The sequence below is a fragment of the Callithrix jacchus genome, chromosome 4 (assembly GCF_049354715.1).
Source record: "Callithrix jacchus isolate 240 chromosome 4, calJac240_pri, whole genome shotgun sequence".
Taxonomy (NCBI): Eukaryota; Metazoa; Chordata; class Mammalia; order Primates; family Cebidae; genus Callithrix; species Callithrix jacchus.
The window spans coordinates 153,560,574-153,579,704 of NC_133505.1; the positions used below are offsets into that span (position 1 = coordinate 153,560,574).

Genomic DNA, 19,131 nt, shown 5'->3' on the forward strand with positions numbered 1-19,131 from the left:
CCTACATCTCCCCACCCCATACACACTGTGCAAGTAGATATGATTTTCTCCATTTAAGAAATGATAAAACCAGAAAGAATGATGCAACCTAGTTAGAAAGTAGCAGTATAAAACTTGAAGGTAGGTCTACTACTATAAATCTTGTGCTTTCTAATAATAATCATAAATAATAACAAGAAGTCATACTCATATCAACCCATTTAAGTATATATTATATTACTCTAATTTATCAGTAAGGACACAGACACCAGAGACCCTCAGTAATATTCTAAGTTCAGAGCCAGAGACAGAATTAGCCTGCAGACAGCCCCTTCAGGATGCCAGTGTCTTCTCTCAGCTACTTGACTGACTGCATCTCTCAACACACTGGGGTGTCCTTGGAGGCAGAAGGCATTTACATCCTAAATCATGCTTTTACATTTTAATATATTCAGCAATGTAATTAAATAATTGTTATAAACATAATATCTCTTAACTGTTCATATGAACATGTGAATAGCAAATACCATCCTAAGTCTGTTATCCTGGGATAGGCAAAGCATTTTACATTTATTATCTCACTTTAACCTATAGCAACTATGAGACATGTATTACTTACTCTTCCTGTTTTGGAGATAAAGAGACCAGAGCTCAGAGAGCCACCTTATTCTTCCTAAGTCATACATCTCAAAACTGATGAAGTTGGGATTTGAAATATTTCCAACTCTTCAAGTACTCACTCCTCTAATTGATTCTAATGTAATACAAGGAAAACAAAAGTGAATAGGATTCAGTTCTTGTCCTTTAGGCTGTAGATGTATTATTATTTTTTATATTTTGTTTTAATGTATGTGTAAAAAATATTACACTGGATACATTAAAAATGTCCAAAAGACTTAATTCCAGACTATTGAAGTAGGGGAGAGAGATCGAATTCAACTGTAGATGCAACAGGAACATGTGAGGGTTTTAAACCAACAGTCCAGGTGAGGGAGTAGATGGTAAATTACTAAGAGGAACTTGGTTAGGTATCAAGGGTCAGGAAAGAGGAACTTGATTAGATTTCAAGGGTGGAAGGATTCTGGATAAACTGACCTAGCAGGATTTTTTTTTTTACTAAAACTGGGGTCAGCAGGCCAAGGACAAGGCCTAGCTGAGAACAGGGCTCAGAGAGCCTCACCCTATCATAGAACATACACACAATAAAAGGCACAAATTTTAACTGTACGGCTTGATTAATTTTTGCATGTGAATACACTCAGTAGCCAGTATATACATCAAGAGAGAAAACACCACATACTGAAAGTCCTCCTCATTTGTTTCCAAGTCATTTCCTCCCTCAAGGTAACAACTAGCTCGACCTCCATCACCATCAGATAATTTCGCCTATTCTTGAACTTCATTTTAGACTCATCTGTACCCTGTATGTCTCACTATTTAGTTGTTTTATTTCTTACTGTGTCTGGAATAGTAAACTGCATTTTTTAAGAACTGTGTTTATTTTATGTAAGTTCAATTTACCAGAATAAGTTTCCTTTTAACCTCTTTTTTTTTTTTCTCAATCAGTCTTGCTCTAGGGATGCATCAGCTTTAATAATACTTTTAAGGAATCGACTTTTTACTACTGAATGTCTGCCTTGTATTTCAACATTTCTTCACGCTCTTAAGTCCTTTCCTATTGCCACCTTTCATTCAGTGCAGAATATAACATGAATTTGGTCACCTGCAATTGATATATAGGAAAATAATGTCTACATGTAATGTAGAAATTGTGGTAGATTGTACACAGTTTTTCCTAGGCTAGGGATCTGGAGCACTGAATAGAATCAGAGTATCAAGAAAAGACTTGCCAGCTTTATGACTTCACAAGAAAGAGTTCCGTTCAGCTCTATTTTAAGACAATTTTAAGTAAATATTTGCATGCAGGGATCCTCGCGCAGAGAGGATCACCCCGTTTATTATGGACCATTCTCAGCGTAGAGCTGGTTGCAGCTCCTCCAGAGCCCACCTTCACAGCAGCCCCAATAATTTGAATATCCCATTTCCATTTATATCATCCCAACTTCTAAAAGCCTTGATTTTTCTGTGACATTTTGATATATGAGGCAGTTTCCAGACACACTTCCTGCTTGGGTCACCCTTCTAGGGTGACAGTTACTTTGACTGGTACTCTGGTTAGAAGTTACAGAGCTTTTGAGTCATCTGCTCTAAATCTGTGCTCCAATCATCAAGCCCTGTTTCTTCTTGCATGCGATTTCATGGAATGCAAGCTTTTTCAGTAATGCACATGTGATGTTGTAACAGAAATGCCTGCAAGTGGTGTAAAAGAGCCAGACTCAAAGAATTCTGCAGGTTCAGAGCCACAAATAGGATCAGGGAATGCAGTGTGGAAGAAGTGGCACTTGACCAAGGGCTTGAGGGATCTGGCAAAATCCACGAGCAGCGAAAGGGGAGCAGCGTCTTCACCAGGGAAGGAAGAGCGCGAGCAGACCACGCGAAAGGGAAACATTAGTAAGTAATGTTGTCATTCATAAGATAAACATGTATTTTCAAAAAAAAATTGTGGAAAAATTTTAACTTAAACGTGACAGCTAGGGCTATAAAAGTGGAAAAAGATGTCTTTTGGGTTTACAGATTTTCATTTTACTTAACATAGTTGGGAATTTGCTCAAGGACCTGATTACTAAATACTTTAACCAAAAGATAAAAGTGGGCAAAACTCTCCCCACAAATTTTACTTAACATAGTTGGGAATTTGCTCAAGGACCTGATTACTAAAAACTTTAACCAAAAGATAAAAGTGGGCAAAACTCTCCCCACAAATTTGCATTTATATTTTTTCCGTGTATTGGCTTTCTTTGTCTACAAATGCTGAAAAGTAAGAGGCCAGCATTCACACATACACTTGTTGTTAAACAGATTCTTCTGTGTTATCTGTAGCATGCTACATAACAGATTTTCATCTTATCTCTAATAACAAATTTTAATAGCAAATTTTAAACGTTGAAAAAGAGCAGTTTTCAGTGGTGCACAAGTAACCCTGACTTGATTCATTTCCATATGGATTCACATCTGTTCACTAAACTGAACCTAAATCCCTGATCAAAGGAAAATGCCTTTCCACACTCCTGGTTTTTGTGAGGAAGGATAATTCTTAAGTAACTCCTCAACTCCTTCTGTCTTAAAGAGGACTAAATGTGCTCTTAATGCATTTGGAGAGAATAAACTAGGGTACCCATGGAAGCACTGCTCCTCCCCCAGTTGAGAACACTACTAGACTGTTCTGAAGAGTCACTCAGCTCCGGGTGATCATAGCCCATTTGTCTCTCACATCAAGCTACATTCTCTGATTAAACCTGGATCAATAGTATAATCTTACTACTTATTTTTCTACTTATTTTGAACCCAGGGAGCAAAGAAGGATATCTTAGAAAGAAGCAAAATTAGTTCAACAATTTGATCTAACAATCCCATTGCTGGGCATACACCCAGAGGAATATAAATCATTCTACCATGAAGACACATGCATGTGAATGTTCATTGCAACACTACTCATAATAGCAAAGACATGGAAGCAATCTAAATGCCCATCAGTTGCAGACTAGATAAAGAAAATTTTGTATGTGTACCATGAAAGCCAAACTGTCACTGTTTGCCGTCACCCAGAAAACCCTTAAGACTCGTCCAAGAAGCTCACAGATCTGATAAATGAATTCAGTAAAGTTTCGGGATACAAATTAATGTATACAAATGAGTAGCACTTTTATATACCGGTAGCAACCAAGCTGAGAAGCAAATCAAGCACTCAATTCCTTTCACAAGAGCTGCCAGGAAAAGAAAAGAAAAACTTAGGAATATACCTAACCAAGGAGGTGACAGAGCTCTACAAGGAAAACTATAAAACGCTGCTGGAAGAAATCATAGATGTCAGAAAGAAATGGAAACACGTCCCATGCTCATGGATGGGTAGAATCAATATTGTCAAAATGACCATACTGCCTAAAGCGATCTACAAATTCAATGTGATTCCCATCAAAATTCTTCACAGAACTAGAAAAAACACTTCTAAAATTAATTTGGAACCAAAAAAGAGCCTGCATAGCCAAAGCATCACCAATCTGCTTAGCCAAAGCAAAGCTAAGCAGAAAGAACAAATCCGGAGGCATCACATTGCCCAACTTCAAACAATACTATAAGGCTACATTTACCAAAACAGCATGGTACTTGCATAAAAACAGGCATGTAGACAATGGAACACGAAAAGAACCTAGAAATAAAATCAATTACTTATAATCATCTGATCTTCAAAAAGCAAACAAAACAGTAAATGGGTAAAGGACACGCTATTCAACAAATGGTGCTGGGATAATTGGCAAGCCACCTGTAGAAGAAGGAAACTGGATCCTCATCTCTCATCTTATACGAAAATCAACTCAAGATGGATTGAAGACTTAAATCTAAGGCCAGACACCATAAAGATTCCAGAAGATAACATCAGAAAAACCCTTCTAGATATTGGCTTAGGCAAAGACTCATGACCAAGAACCCAAAAGCAAATGTAACAAAAACAAAGATAAATAGATGGGACTTGATTAAACTAAAAAGCTTCTGCACAGCAAAAGAAATAATCAACAGAGTAAACAGACCACCCACAAAGTGGGATAAATTCTTCCCAAACTATGCATTCGATAAAGGACTAATATCGACAATCTACAAGGAACTCAAACAAATCAGCAAGAAAAACAAAAAGAAATAACTCCGTCAAAAAGTGGGCTGAGATCATGAATGACAATTTTCAAAATAAGGTACACTAATGGCCAACAAACATATGAAAAAAATACTCAACATCATTAATTACTAGGTAAATGCAAATTAAAACCACAATGTGATACCACCTTATTCCTGTAAGAATGGCACAATAAAAAAACCAAAACATAATAGATGTGGGTATGGACATGGTGGAAAGGAAGCACTTTTACACTGCTGGTGGGAATGTAAGTTCGTACAACCACCATGGAAAACAGTGTGTGGGGATTTCTTAAAGAACTAAAAGTTGATCTACCATTTAATCCAGCAATCCCACTATTCTACCCAAAGGAAAATAAGTCACTATATGAAAAAGATACTAGCACATGCATGTTTATAGCAGTACAATTCGCAACTGCAAAATATGGAATCAGCCCAAATGCCCATCAACCAACCAACAAGAAGATAAAGAAAATGTGATATACATATATACACACACATATATATATATAGATGTGTGTGTGTATATATATATACATATAAATGTGGTATCTATACACATCGGGTACAGTGTACATAGCTGAGGTGCACCAAAATCTCAGAAATCACCACTAAAGAATTCATCCATGTAAATAAACATTACCTGTTCCCAAAAAACCTACTGAAAATAAATAAATAGCTAAATAGCTGGAGATTCAGCAGTGAAAATAAAAACCAAGTTGGGGAGAAAGTAATAAAGTAGGCCTAAAGAAATAAGGAGGAATAAAAAATTTTTAAAAGAGAAAACAAAGGAAATGAGGAAAATTCATACAAATTAAGGCAAATTTAAACACGTTCACCATAAACAAGCACTGGTTTGTGCTTGCTTGATAGTTTGTTTCCAGATGATCTGCCTTAAAACAAATACTAAAGGAAGTCGTTCCGGCTGAAAGAGAGACAGCCAAAGGCCGCTCACATCCACAAAGAAAAGTAATTATGTAGGTAAATTTTAGAAGACAGCATAAATAGATTTTCCATTTTTTACTTATTTAACAAATAATTATTATAAAACTATATTATTGGGCTTATAATGTCCAAATGTATATGACAATGCACACACAGTAGAAGGAAAAGAAGAAAGAAAACTCACAAACTGGTAATACGAGGGGATTTCCTCAGACTGATAAAGGATAGTTATGAAAAACCTGAAGTAAATATCATATTTGCTGGTGAACAACTGAATAATTTCAGCCTCAGGTCAAGAACAAGGCAGCATGTTTACTGTCACCACTTAACATTCAACATTTTAATGGAGGTTCTTGCTAGTTCAATCAAGAAAGAGAAATAAAACAAATCAATCTTAGAAATGAAGAAGTAAAACTGTATTCTCAGACAACACTATCCTGTATACTAAAATCCTAAGGAATCAGAAAAAAAAAAATGAGTGAGTGAGTTTGGCAGGGTCACATGATGTAAGGTTGGTAAACATAAATCATTTTTATTTCTACATATTACTAATGAACAACCAAAATTGAAACTGAGAAGACAGTTTTATTTACAACAGCATCAATAATAAATACATGGAAATAAATTTAACCAAGTACAGAATTTATGTACTGAAAACTACAAAACATCACTAAAGGACATTTTTAATTATCTAAATAAAGAGATTGTTTATACTTTGGACTAGAAGACCTAATATTGTTCAGATAGTAATACCGCTCAAATTGATCTATAAATTCAGTGTAATCTCTATCAAAATCACAGTAGACATTTTACAGAATTTGACATGCTAATCCCAAAACTTATATAGAAATGCAAAAAAACCAGGAATAGCCAAAATTATTTTGAAAAAGGATATCCAAGTAGGAGGGAAACTTATTCAACCTGATTCTCTACAAAACAAACAAACAAACTATGGCTAACATCTTATTAATGGTGAGGATCAGGGCCTAGCACGGTGGCTCACGCCTCTAATCCCAGCACTCGGGAGGCTGAGACAGGTAGATCAGGAGGTCAAGAGGTGGAGACTATCTTGGCCAACAAGGTGAAGCCCCATCTCTACTAAAAATACAAAAATTAGCTGGGCGTGGTGGCGCGTGCCTGTAGTCTCAGGGTACGGGGGCGGCTGAGGCAGGAGAATTGCTTAAACCCGGGAGGCAGAGGTTGCAGTGAGCCAAGACCACGCCACTGCACTCCAGCCTGGCAATAGAGCAATATTCTGTCTCAAAAATAAAGTGAGGATCTAGAAGCTTTCCCGCTAAGATCAGGAGCAAGCCAAAGATGTCCTCTCTTACTACTCTTTTTCAACATGTATGAGAACTCCTAGAAAGTACAATAAGACAAGAAAATGAACTAAAAAGATGTACTGATTGGGAAGAAAGAAAGAAAACTATTTGTTAGCAGATGGTGTGATTGTGTAATATATGTACCTATCTGGTTGGGGATGTTGATAATCGGGGAAGCTATGTGTGTGTACAAGGAAGGGGGATATGGGATATCTTTGTATGTACTTTCTTCTCAATTTTACTGTGAACCTTGAACCTAAAACTGCATTTTGCTTTTTTTTTTATTTTTATTTTTATATGCAGCCTCACTCTGTCACCCAGGCTGGAGTGCAGTGGCATGATCTCGGCTCACTGCAACCTCTGTCACCCGGGTTCAAGCAATTCTCTGGCCTCAGCCTCCTGAGTAGCTGGGATTACAGGTGTCTGCCATGACACCCAGCTAATTTTTGCATTTCTAGTAGAGATGTGGTTTCACCATCTTGGCCAGGCTGGTCTTGAACTTCTGACCATGTGATCCACCAGCCTCAACCTCCCAAAGTGCTGGGATTACAGGCATGAGCCAATGTGCCTGGCCCTAAAACTGCTTTTAAAAATAAATGTTTTTTAATGAACCAAGTGAAGAGATTTTTACTATGTAATTTCAGAACTGGTCAAAAACTTAAAAATAATGATCAAAACACCATGGTTTGACAGTTTCTCTAAGAGTCAAATAATTTTACCATATGACCCAGTAATTCACTCCTACTGACATGAAATGTCCAGGAAAGAGAAATCTATAGAGACATAAATAGATTAATGATTGCCCAGAGTTTGTGGTGGGAATACAAAGTGACTATTAAAGGACACAAGAGAGATCTTATTTGGATTCTAAAATGTTTTAAAACTCGATTTTGTTGATGGTCACACAACTTGGTAAATTTACAAAGAAGTATTGAATTAGAACCCTAAATGGCTGAATTTTATGTATGTAAATTATACTTCAGTGTGAGTTTAAAAAAAAATCAGTGGTCTAGAAATGCTGAAAAGTTAATAACCTAGACTCTGCAGTCTCTGAAATCTGTTCTTGTGGGCTCACTATTGGTCTGTGGATTAAAAACTGCTGCTAATTTGATTTTCAGTGTTTCTCTTTTATATATTGCCTCCTCTACTGAACTATAAGTTTATTGAAGGTAAAATACTGTTCTCAGTATTTCAGTATAAATATGTAAAAAAATCTGTTTATATCCTAACCCCAGTAGTACTTGGTGTAGCATTCAGGCATAACCCATTTTACTTGTAATGGGCCATTTAACTTGTAATGAAATTTTGTAACTTAACGTAAGAATTGTTCTTATTAATGGAGACGACTCCTCCTTCATCTAACTGTGAATAGAATAGCATTTTGTTAATTTTTTAATTTTGTTATCTCCTTCATTCAACTAAAAGCATAGGAACACCAGCTAGAGGATAAACATAAAATATAAATATATAATTATATATTATTAACATTATATTAAATAAGACAAGTCTAATCAATGGTTGTTTTTCAACAGAAAATATTATTTTCAATTAAAATGAGATATATTCATTTAGTTCATCATTATTGATTATTTTTCTAAGTTCTTTTTGTTGAGTATGTGTGGGTTTTTTTTAAGAAATGGGACCTCGTTCACGATCTCCAACAATTTTGGAAACATCTCCACGACTTATTCGGAAAGCACTAGAATTTACAGATTTAAGCCAATATGTACGGTAAGTTTTCATAAACATGATTGATGCAGACAACTGTGTTCATGGAATTTTGGAAACATTGACAATATGCAGTTGCTAAATGACTGAAAATTTGAAATTAAATGCTTAATATATCCTCAATGTGTCTAAACTTTTAGAAGTACATAATTTTAAATCTCAAATATGCCAATATTTTGTTAAGTCAATTATTAAAATATTTAAATGTTTTCTGTAAAGATTTAATTTGAGGGCTGATTAAGGTGAGATAAGCTACAAAAAAATCCCATCACACCTGCTGCCATTATTTAATCAGATTCAATTTTAATAATTAGATGATAGGATTAATAGAGATATTAGGCATATTTATAAGTCTGAAAACATTGTCAAAATTATTTAGCTACATAAATTCAAAAGGAAAACCTACAAGGTATTCTCATAGTTTTGAACACAAATTCCACAATCACTCCATCAAGCGGTGAATCCAAATTTACTGATATTCTCCAAAATATTTTCCTAAAATATCAGTGACTCAATACACGGAGGATAGCATATCTAGAAAGTAACTGTTTATTTTTTTCTATCCCTAATGTTTTATTTGACTCAGACCACCACACTGTTGATGTGATTTGAAATTATTTGCGGTCTAAGCTTATTCCAGAGTTCCCAAATGAAATTTGTATCTCTTGATAATTTTGTATCAAGGAAAACAGATGCAGATCCTCTGCTGCAAACGGATGAACTGAATCAGCAGCAGGCAATGCAGAAGGCAGAAGAAATTCATCAGTTTCGACAGCATAGGACTCGAGTCCTTAGCATTAGAAACATTGACCAAGAAGAGCGGTTGAAGTTAAAGGATGAAGTCCTGGATATGTATAAGGAAATGCGGGTGAGTCTAAGAGTACATACATAAATTATAGTTGGCAAATTCTTTCATGATATTAAAAAGAAATTATATAATTAAATCATACTTGTATAGAAATAAGTCCTGAAAACACAGGTTTCTGTGATTCACAACATCTAGGAAAACATCACAAATTGATTCTACACATCTCATCACACTCCCTCCCTAAAATTCCCCTAAAATGCAGTATTGCGAGTCTGTTCTCAGAGACGGGAAGCATAGGAGAGAAGACAACACAATTATTTGTTCAAGTTGGAAAATAACTGGATGAAGATCACATTAACCAACTTGAGACTCACAACTGCTAAACTGACAGTGGGAAAATTCTTAACAAGCCACTTGGCTCCATAGAATTCCTACAGAATCCCCAAAAGGCTCAGCAAATGGTGTCACTAGATAATGTTAGGAAGTAAAAGTGAAGTAGGAGGAAGATGAAAATAGTTGGGTTTGTTCACCTTAAGGCCATTTAGGGATCACAAATCAACACTTCAACTTTTTGCCTCCAGATTATTGTCATCCCTTCACCCCAGCAGAAGAATAGATGTCCTTTAGAGATGGCAACAAATAAAAAAGGATTTCTACATTGTGTAAGACACTTCGTTGAAAATGGGAGTATCATACTAGAAAATGGGAAATTCAATAAATGCATATGGAGAACATCCTGCTATGGATAATATGGATAATGAGAATTTTTTTTCTCCCTCTTCCCTTCAACACAAACACACACACACACCCCTACACATTCCAGAACACACTAAAGCCAATAGGACATCCTATTTTAGCTAAGGTGAGACTGTCATTTCTAGTAATGGCCCGTGTGAGGAATGTGCCCATCTGACATCTCTTCTTGTTTGTCCAGCAGGCACCACAAACAGAACCTCTCTAAATCCAAACTCAAGAATGCTTGCCCTCCTTCCCATCTCAGCACAAACATGTCAATCACCACACCAAGATATTCCATCTCAGTCAGTATCATTTGCATTCTTTCAGTTGCTCAAGCAGAGACTGTGGAGACATCCTCGACTTCTGTCTCCACACTGATGATCCTTTGTCAGAACCTCTCAACTTTACCTTGAAAATACATCCAAAATCTGATGATTTCTCACTATCTCTGTTCCCACCACCCTAGCCCAACCTGTCATTCTTATTCAGAGGATTGCTACAGCCCAGTTACTGATCTAACTGCTTCTGTCTTTGCCCCTCCACAAAGTAGTCTCCACTTTGCCACCAAAACAATTGTACCAATCAAGACAAACTAGGTTTATCCTATGCCAACAAAAACCCCAATGTTACAGTGGCCTAACATAGTGTTTGGCAAACTTATTTACTATAAAGGGCCAAACAGTAAGTATTTATGTTGCATTTACTCAACATTGCCATTTTTTACACAAAATCACAGATAATACCTAAATAAATAGGAGAATACTAAAATAAATGAAACTTCACTTAGAAAAACAAGAAATAAGTCAGATTTACTTTACAGGCCTTAGTTTGCCAACTCTGGCTAAAAACAGTAAAACAGTATATGTCATTCTAGCTCTGTGTCCAATGTGGTTCAATAGAGCATCCTTCTATTTATCAAGATAACCAGGCTGAAGGAGCTTTTATAGAGACACTTCTACCATGATTATTACAACACGGGAAGAGAACATTGGGAACTGCACATTGGCTGTGACTACGTCTACCCAGAAATTGCACATTCATTTGCACTCACATTTCACTGACCACGGCAAGTCACATGGTCACGTACAGCTTCAAAAAAGGAACCTTCCTTGCTGACACCTTGATATCAAACTTGTAGCACCAAGCACTGCAAGGCAATGCATTTCTATTTTTTAAACCCAGTTTGTGGTTCTCTGTTACAGCAGCCCCAGCAAACTAATAAAGAGGGAGGCCAGTGCTTCCAGGTATCTGGAAGATAACCAGAAATATTTTTTGGATTACACTAATGGTTATCATAATGCATATTTAAAATGAAGGTGAAATCATTTCACTTCCCTAATGGCTTTACGTTTCATTATGGAAAAAGCCAAAATCTTTTCCTCTCTGATGTTCTTATCGATCGTTCTTGCCTCCTTTGCTCCTTTGGCGTTTGCCAAGCCTTTGCCTTTCCACTAACAGCAAGGCATGTTCCCACCTCTGTGCCTTTGACCTCACTCCTCTCTCTTCCTGGAATATCCTTTCCCCAGAGGCTTTCCTTTTATGAGATCTCTCATCTAGTGTCACGTAGTAGAGAGATTTTCACTAGTGGCTCTTTCAAAATTAGTACCCTCAAAATTTGTGTGACCGCGCCTAGCCTTTTTTCTTTAAAGCACTTATCCTGCATGTGCATTTATGTATTGGTATATGAAAATGTAGATATAAATACTATGCTGTCATTTTTTATTGTTCTCTGCTAGAATATAGACTATATGTGGACAGATACTCTGGTTAGATTCACTATTGTGTCCCCAAAACTTCAGAGGAATGTCTGCTTCCTAAAAGTTTGTTTAACAAATGAATCAGTAAATCAATGAATAAATATTAAAACTGTGTAAGTTCAATTTATCATGTGGGAAATAATTTAAATTAAATTAGAAAACAAAAGGGAATTTCAGGATTGCTATTTGTGGTTTTCGTGTGTAATAGTCAAGTAAATGCAGCAGCTGGAGAGGAAATGGAGAAAAAATACTAACTCAGACAGCTTTGAGTTCTGACCCTTCATTTATGTGTGAGGTACAGAGATAGCCCTAGCTTTGATTGAAGCCATTTTAAGAGAAACATGATCATTAACATATTTCTTAACAGATAGGAGAATGAGTATGTTTTGTCCTCCTTCCTCAAGATGTATATTAAACTTTATAAGATTTATATTAAACTTATTTACACAAACTTCTTAAAATGTCTCTCTCCTGCTCATTCTTTTTCTCTGTCTCTTTCTCTCTCTCTTTAATGTGTTACTACTATCATCATGTACTTATGCATTTGGATTAGTCAATCCAGTTTTATTATGGTAGATACAGTACTGTTTGAGGTAAAAACTTCGGGAAGTCTGATTCTGACATTCAGCTTTTCCAGCATCTGAATAAAATTAAGCTGGTTGCAAAAATCATGGAAAATTTCTTGATTGATTCAAGGATTAAGACAAGGCAGTCATTTCTAGAAGGGTCTTTTTAGGCTAGCATCTGTGCTTTAATCCTTATTCTTTAATTATATTATTGAAACAGTAAACAATGTGGCCACTTCCACTTTATAAGATGAAGGAGAAAAGGAGAAAGCAGCAAAGATGACTGAATAGGAGCAGCTGGTGAGATAGAAGACAATCTAGTAGCTACATGAAGTCAGTTAATCCAGGAGAAGAGAGTGTGGTTAAACAAGAATAAGAACAATAAATGATCTTGGCTTTAGCTACATATAAGTCCTTGATGTCCTTGATGAACACAGTTTGCTGAAGCAGTGAGAATGAAAGTCAACCTGTCAAGAACGAAGTAACCAATGGATTAGGCCATATTCTTTGGAGCTTCCTCAAGTACAGTCCAGATATATTTTGTCAGTGATAGAATACATGTGGGGAACTAGTCATTTCTTGAACACAGTTACTTTGCAAATGAAATTGGGCTTCTTAATATTTTATATAGATTGCATTTGAACTAATTTAGACAGAGAATACCTTTGGCAAACTATGTATGCTTTTCTTTACCTTGGACTATTTTTCCTACAAATGCTTTATTTGCCATACAGTATTAAAATCCCTTTGTTGCTATGTTTTGTGTATTGATAAGCTTTTGAGATCATATACTAATTTTTATCTTCAATAATTTTGCATATGAATATATGGGCATAAGGACAGGGTAAAGGAATTTCATTTTTCCTTTTTGGGAGCATAAGCCTTTATCAGTGGAACTTACTTGTTTGGGGTTTTGCTTTGGAACAGGACTCCTTAGATGAAGCCCGACAGAAGATCTTCAACATCCGGGAAGAGTACAGAAACAAACTGCTGGAAGCTGAGCGTCTAAAGCTGGAAGCTCTGGCTGCTCAGGAAGCTGCCATGTGGGTGGAGACAGAGAAGAAGACCTTAGCTCCCGACAAACAGCAAAAAAAGAAAGGAAAGAAAAAGTAATCAGGAGATGTCCAATCCTACCCTTCTTCTGGATAATACAAAAAAAAATAGATTTTGCATTTCTCTGGAGAGGAAAAAAATATATTTGTAATGATCTCTAACTGCCTGCTGATAAAAGAAGATATTGGGCCAATTGAAAAGAGAAATTTTTCTTTCTTAGAAATGTTTTAATGGCAACTTGTCAGTTTTCCTCAGAAAGCTAGTATTTGAACCCATTCAAGTTTAAAATGGTCTAATTTCAATAAAATATATGTTTGACACTCTAAATTGACTGCATTTTGAATTAGAAGTGAAACAAGATCATAAATTAATCAATAGAATTATCTTTGAAAAATTCAACAATGAGAAAAGTAGCTTTTACTCTTTGAAGAAATTTTGTCTCAAACTTTAACAGTTTTAAAATATTAATAACTATGCTTCAGAATTATACCTTTTTTTTCTTTTCTTGAGACGGAGTCTTGCTCTATTGCCCAGGCTGGAGTACAGTGATGCGATCTCAGCTCACTGCAACCTCTGCCTCCAGGGTTCAAGTGATTCTCATGCCTCAGCCTCCTCAGTTGCTGGGATTACAGGTGCGTGCCTCCACATCTGGCTAGTTTTTTTATTTTTAGTAGAAATGGGGTTTCACCATGTTGGCCAGGCTGTTCACAAACTCCTGATCTCCAGCAATTCACCCGCCTCAGCCTCCCACAGTGCTGGGATTACAGGCATAAGCCACTGCGCCCAGCTGAATCATGCCATTTTTAAAAACTGAACTTGAAGAAACTTGCTTCACTGAGCAAGCACTACCCTGGCTCAACCAACCCAAAGTGTAAATTAGAGACACAGGATTGAGAGATGGATTCAGGTTGTGGGGGCTTCATAGGGGGCAGAATGAAGCTCAGAAAGACCTTGTGGCATCTTCAGTTCAGCATGTTAAGGTGCCATATTATGGGGCATCATTTTCTAAGCCCCAACAATGCAATTATTTCATTTCTGAAATATTCGATGAACATTAAAACTGTACAAAAAATGCTTTGATTTTATATATCTCACAGAATTAGATTGATTACTAACTTGCTTTACAACTATATGAATGGTGGGCCATTCAAGTAAAATAGAAGGTAAAACAATTCTCTGTTGCATGTAACTCACTCAAAAATGACAAGATGTCTAATATTCTTGGTCTTCAACCACTAAATAGCAGCTCTCTCTTAATATTGGGACAACCAAAAATGTCCCCATGTATTTCTTAAATATTCCCAAGAAGGGGCACTGTCTTCACAGAGAACATTATTTCCATGTAAGAGAAAAGTAGATAGCTAGCAAGCTGAGACAGTAATGTCTAAGATCACAGTTCATAAATGACTATTGGGATACATTTCCACTATACACATGTACAGTCATATTGATTGAGTTAACCAGGGTATATCCGTAAAGGATGTACAGTTTCTACAATCCATAGGCCATTGTCTCAGGCAAAATGGCCCAACATTTGGTTTCTTTCTCTTTAGTCTCCTACCATCTACCTCTTTTCAGCCCCTCATGTACGCCACGATCAAGCTGTCCTTCCTCTGGGCTGGTGTAACAGCAGAGAAAACAGTGTTCTTATTCTGCAGACATAGGCCTGCCTTTGAGATTATAGAAATAATCCCTGAGGCAAAATTCTGATGATAATGAAGTACCATTATATGGAGTAATTAACTCCTCATTGCCTCCAAAAACTCCACTAAAGAATAGATTGTAGTTTCCCCTATTCCACAATCAAAGTACCCACTAAAGTGTTTTGGTAATGTAACTGTCTTCATTTAAATGAATCTGAAAACTGCTTATAGCTTTATTAAACTTTTAGCTGGCTTCAAGACATCAAGTTTTCACACAAAATGTTGAATTTTAGTCCTAGTGCCCCGATTATATTTAGTGTGTTTGCACACAAAAAAATTGGTTGTAAACTCTTATCTATTAACTGATATTTATCTTGTGCTCCTGTCTCATTCAAAATAAACACTTGCATTTATTACCTCTTGAAAAACAGGGAAATAAAGGAAGAAGTGGCAAGAAAAAATGTATAATACTAGAACTTTTCTCAGAGAAAAAAAATCATGTGTTACAGATCAGGGAGGTTCTTCTTGCTCACTGCATGGAAAATACCAATACACTGAGACAGTAGGTGTTGTAGCAAAGAAATAATTCTAATAATTCAAAGCAGCTGAGTGGGGAGGATTGGCAATACCTCTCAAATCTGCCATCCCATGAATTTGGAGGTTAGGGTTTTTAAGGATGACTTGATGTTTGAAGGGCTAAAAAATGCAAACTGCTGATTGATTTGGTCAGGGATGAAATCACCAGAGTGTCAAAACTGTCTTCATGTTCTGAGTCACTTCATGGGTGGGGATCACAGAACCAATTGAATCAGTTCTTTGGTATGGGTTATTGGTCTGGATGGCATCAGTTGGTCTACCAGAATACAAAGTCTGAAAAATATTTCAAAGACCAGTCTCAAGTTTCAGAAGTTACATGTAAGAGTAATTGGTGAAGTTATAAAATTTGTGAGCATTGGGTACAGAATCTTGAGCAGTAAGCAATTATAAAAAGGCAAGCTAGAGAACAATGACCAGATATTGTTTACTACGCCTATATTTTAGCCAAGTTCAGACCTCCACCATAATTGTAACCTTGTGGCTGTTAAACACAGTGAGTTCTAAGTTTCTCTTCAAAGAATCAGTGTGTCAGTATGTTCAGTTTTCTTGTTCTTTGTTCTCCATTTTAAAGTTTAACTTTCTCATCTCCTTGCCCCTAGTTTCAGCAAACAACCTTCCCACAAGCTTTAATCAGTAGTTCACATCTGTTTCCCTGGTCACTAGCTCTGTCCTGAGTCACCCCTGGTCACTTGCTTTGTCCTGAGTCACCTCTGTTCACCTGCTCTGACCTGCATCACCTTTAGTCACCTGTTCCATAACCATCTTTCCTGCCAAAATTGTTCACCCCACCACTGGCTCATATCCCACTCTCTTTAAAATAGCCAATTGGAATTAACTTAGACTGTGTGATCCAACCCTAGCCAATTGGGGAATGACACAGGAGTAGGGGTTACCTGTGTCAGGGATAAGAACTCCTTCCCCTTCCTTGTTCAGGTATGCCCTTGCCATTGCTCCATCCAAGAGATACACCTTTCTATAGAAGTAAATTGCCTTGCTGAGAAAATTTATGTTTGAGTGCTATTTCTTTTGCAGCACCAAAAATTTACTTCTAATAAATTCGGGGGCTCATCTGGGATTCTCACTCTCCTCTGGGGAATGGGTCACTTCTTGTGGGGAGACATGTCCTACTGCCTCATTGTGATGGCTTCAGGGTGAGAGACTGAGACCCACCCTGTGCAATGAATAAACCCAGACTCTCAGCAACATGGGAAAAAACAGGTCGGCAGCTTGGGGAAAAGATTCTCACATATCATGGTGACTAGGTAACTCTGTGCCCAGAACAAGGTAAGAAACATCACAGACCAACAAAGTATTTCCTTGGTGGTCGAGATATTCTGGAGGTTGAATGTGTGTGTGAATGAACACAAGCACTACTGCTTGCAGTGCTGCTTGTGTAAATAGTACTAAGCACTACTGCTGTGTGGGATGAGTGGGTCCTATCTGTGGTTCCATGATCACCTCATACGACTTAGGGTGAATCCTAAGCCATGCCATGGGATTTACACTGGCACGCCAATGCCAAGAAGAACCTAAACCTCCTCTTGGGGAGTGACCAGAGTGGACAAAGCACAAGAAGAGTGCAAGGAGCCTCCAGCAGGTGGGGATAAAGGATAGGCGAAACATCTCTCACATGAGAGAGTGAGCCTAACCAGGACCCAACATGGGAAATGCCCCAAGCAAGACAGGGAGCAAGAATGATAAAGATGGTAACAAGGATATTCTCCTTAATAGCCCCCTAGGTCTCCAGTTAAAATACTGGAAGGATAATGAAAGGACTAAACATAAGAAAAAGCAACAAATGTAAAATATTGCTGTTTTATTTGGACTCAGGTACCCATCCTCAAACCCTCAATCTTGGGCCAGTTTCGGTTGAATGAGGATGTAATATGTCAGCTTCTAATTCAATATGTTAATGATAAAAGTTCAGTTTCTCAAGAAGAACTGAACTATGCTCTTTGTTGGAGGCAGGGACCTGTCCTCCTTTTTCCCTTATAAACAAGTAGGGATGAACCCAATCTGCTCACTCAAAATAACAAGTTAGAGGAGCCAGTTTTCATGCCTAAAGACTCCAGCCCCACAGGATCCCACAAGCCATCTCCCCCGCTCAGTGTCCCCAATCCTTCCCCTCAGACAGCCACTGCCACCTCAGATCCTGTTCCAAATCCCTCCTCTGCTCCTGTCATCCCTCCTCCTTACAACCCTGACTCTTGGGAATTACCATCCCAGGAGCCTGTTCCCTGCCAGCCTAAAAACGTCTCTCTAAAGGGACTCCAGCATGAGAATAACAATGTAAAAAAAAGATATTCAGAATTTCCCATTCCCCTCTGCAACTAAGGAGTAGGCTCCAGCTTTCTTTGCATTAAACAAAGTCACATACAGAGCGGAAGCCATCAGCTTTATAAATGCTCCCTTGACCAGTTCAGAAGTCTGGAGTTTTGAAAAGGAGATTAAGCTACTACTAGATGGCCCTTATGGAGTGGCAGATCAAATTGATCATTTTTAGGACCGCAGTTACACGCTTGAGTCGAGTTAATGTTCATCTTGGGCATCCTCTTTTCATGGGAAGAAAGGAGTATGATTCATAGGGCTGCTATGGTAGTTTGGGAAAGTGAGCATCCTCCCAGTCAAAATATTCCTACTGTGGACCAGAAATTCCCTGCCTAAGACCCTCAGTTGGACAGAAACAATGCAGATTGCCAGGAAAACATGCAGGACCTTAGGGAGATGATAATAAAAGGAATTCAGGAATCAGTACCCCAAACCCAAAATCTTTCTAGAGTATTTGATATACAACAGGAAAAGGAAGAAGGGTTTCTGAGATTTCTAGACAGAAGGAGCAAATGAGACAATATGCAGGCCTCAATTTGGATCATCCCCTTGGGCAAGGACTCTATTTTGTCACTAAAACTCTAATTTGTCACTAAAAGTTGGCCAGACATTTCAAAAAAATTACAAGAGATAGAAAATTGGGAAGACCATCTCCTAAGTGAACTTCTCAGGGAAACTCAAAAGGTACACATGAGGAGAGATGAAGAAAAGAAAAGCAGAGACAAAAGACAAAACTTATGCTATCCACTTTCCAACAGATGGCTCCAAACCCATGTACTTCTTAACAGAGCTTCCAGAGAGCCAGAAACTGTAAAGGGTCCAAACCCTCCTTTAAAGGACTCCAGCCTTTAAAGGGGTTTGGAGGACCAAGGCCCTCATTTACCAGGTCTCCTAAAGAGTATGGGGGAGCAAAGTCAAAGA

The 19,131-nt window shown here is 37.4% G+C and overlaps 2 protein-coding genes across 13 annotated transcripts in view; one reads left to right on the forward strand and one right to left on the reverse strand.

The window, feature by feature from the left end:
• The window catches only part of ADGB (androglobin), a 211,305-nt gene extending 197,339 nt beyond the window's left edge, over positions 1-13,966 (forward strand). For 7 of the 8 annotated variants that reach the window (XM_054254494.2, XM_054254496.2, XM_003732751.7 and 4 more), the window contains 4 exons: positions 2,284-2,490; positions 8,627-8,723; positions 9,405-9,588; positions 13,517-13,966. In XM_054254494.2, the coding sequence (XP_054110469.2) occupies positions 2,284-2,490; positions 8,627-8,723; positions 9,405-9,588; positions 13,517-13,702 (674 nt within the window). In that variant the 3' untranslated portion in view covers positions 13,703-13,966. Of the gene's footprint in view, positions 1-2,283; positions 2,491-8,626; positions 8,724-9,404; positions 9,589-13,516 lie in introns of those variants that run through there. The other variant, XM_078370261.1, reaches the window with a different exon arrangement.
• The window catches only part of LOC118153009 (putative uncharacterized protein CCDC28A-AS1), a 400,860-nt gene that overhangs the window by 47,243 nt on the left and 334,486 nt on the right, over positions 1-19,131 (reverse strand). For 4 of the 5 annotated variants that reach the window (XR_004742138.3, XR_013534613.1, XM_078370266.1 and 1 more), the window contains one exon: positions 13,491-13,625. The exons of the other annotated variant lie outside the window; for it this stretch is intronic. The gene's annotated coding sequence lies outside the window, so the exon portion shown is untranslated. The remainder of the gene's footprint in view (positions 1-13,490; positions 13,626-19,131) is intronic. 5 annotated transcript variants of the gene reach the window in all.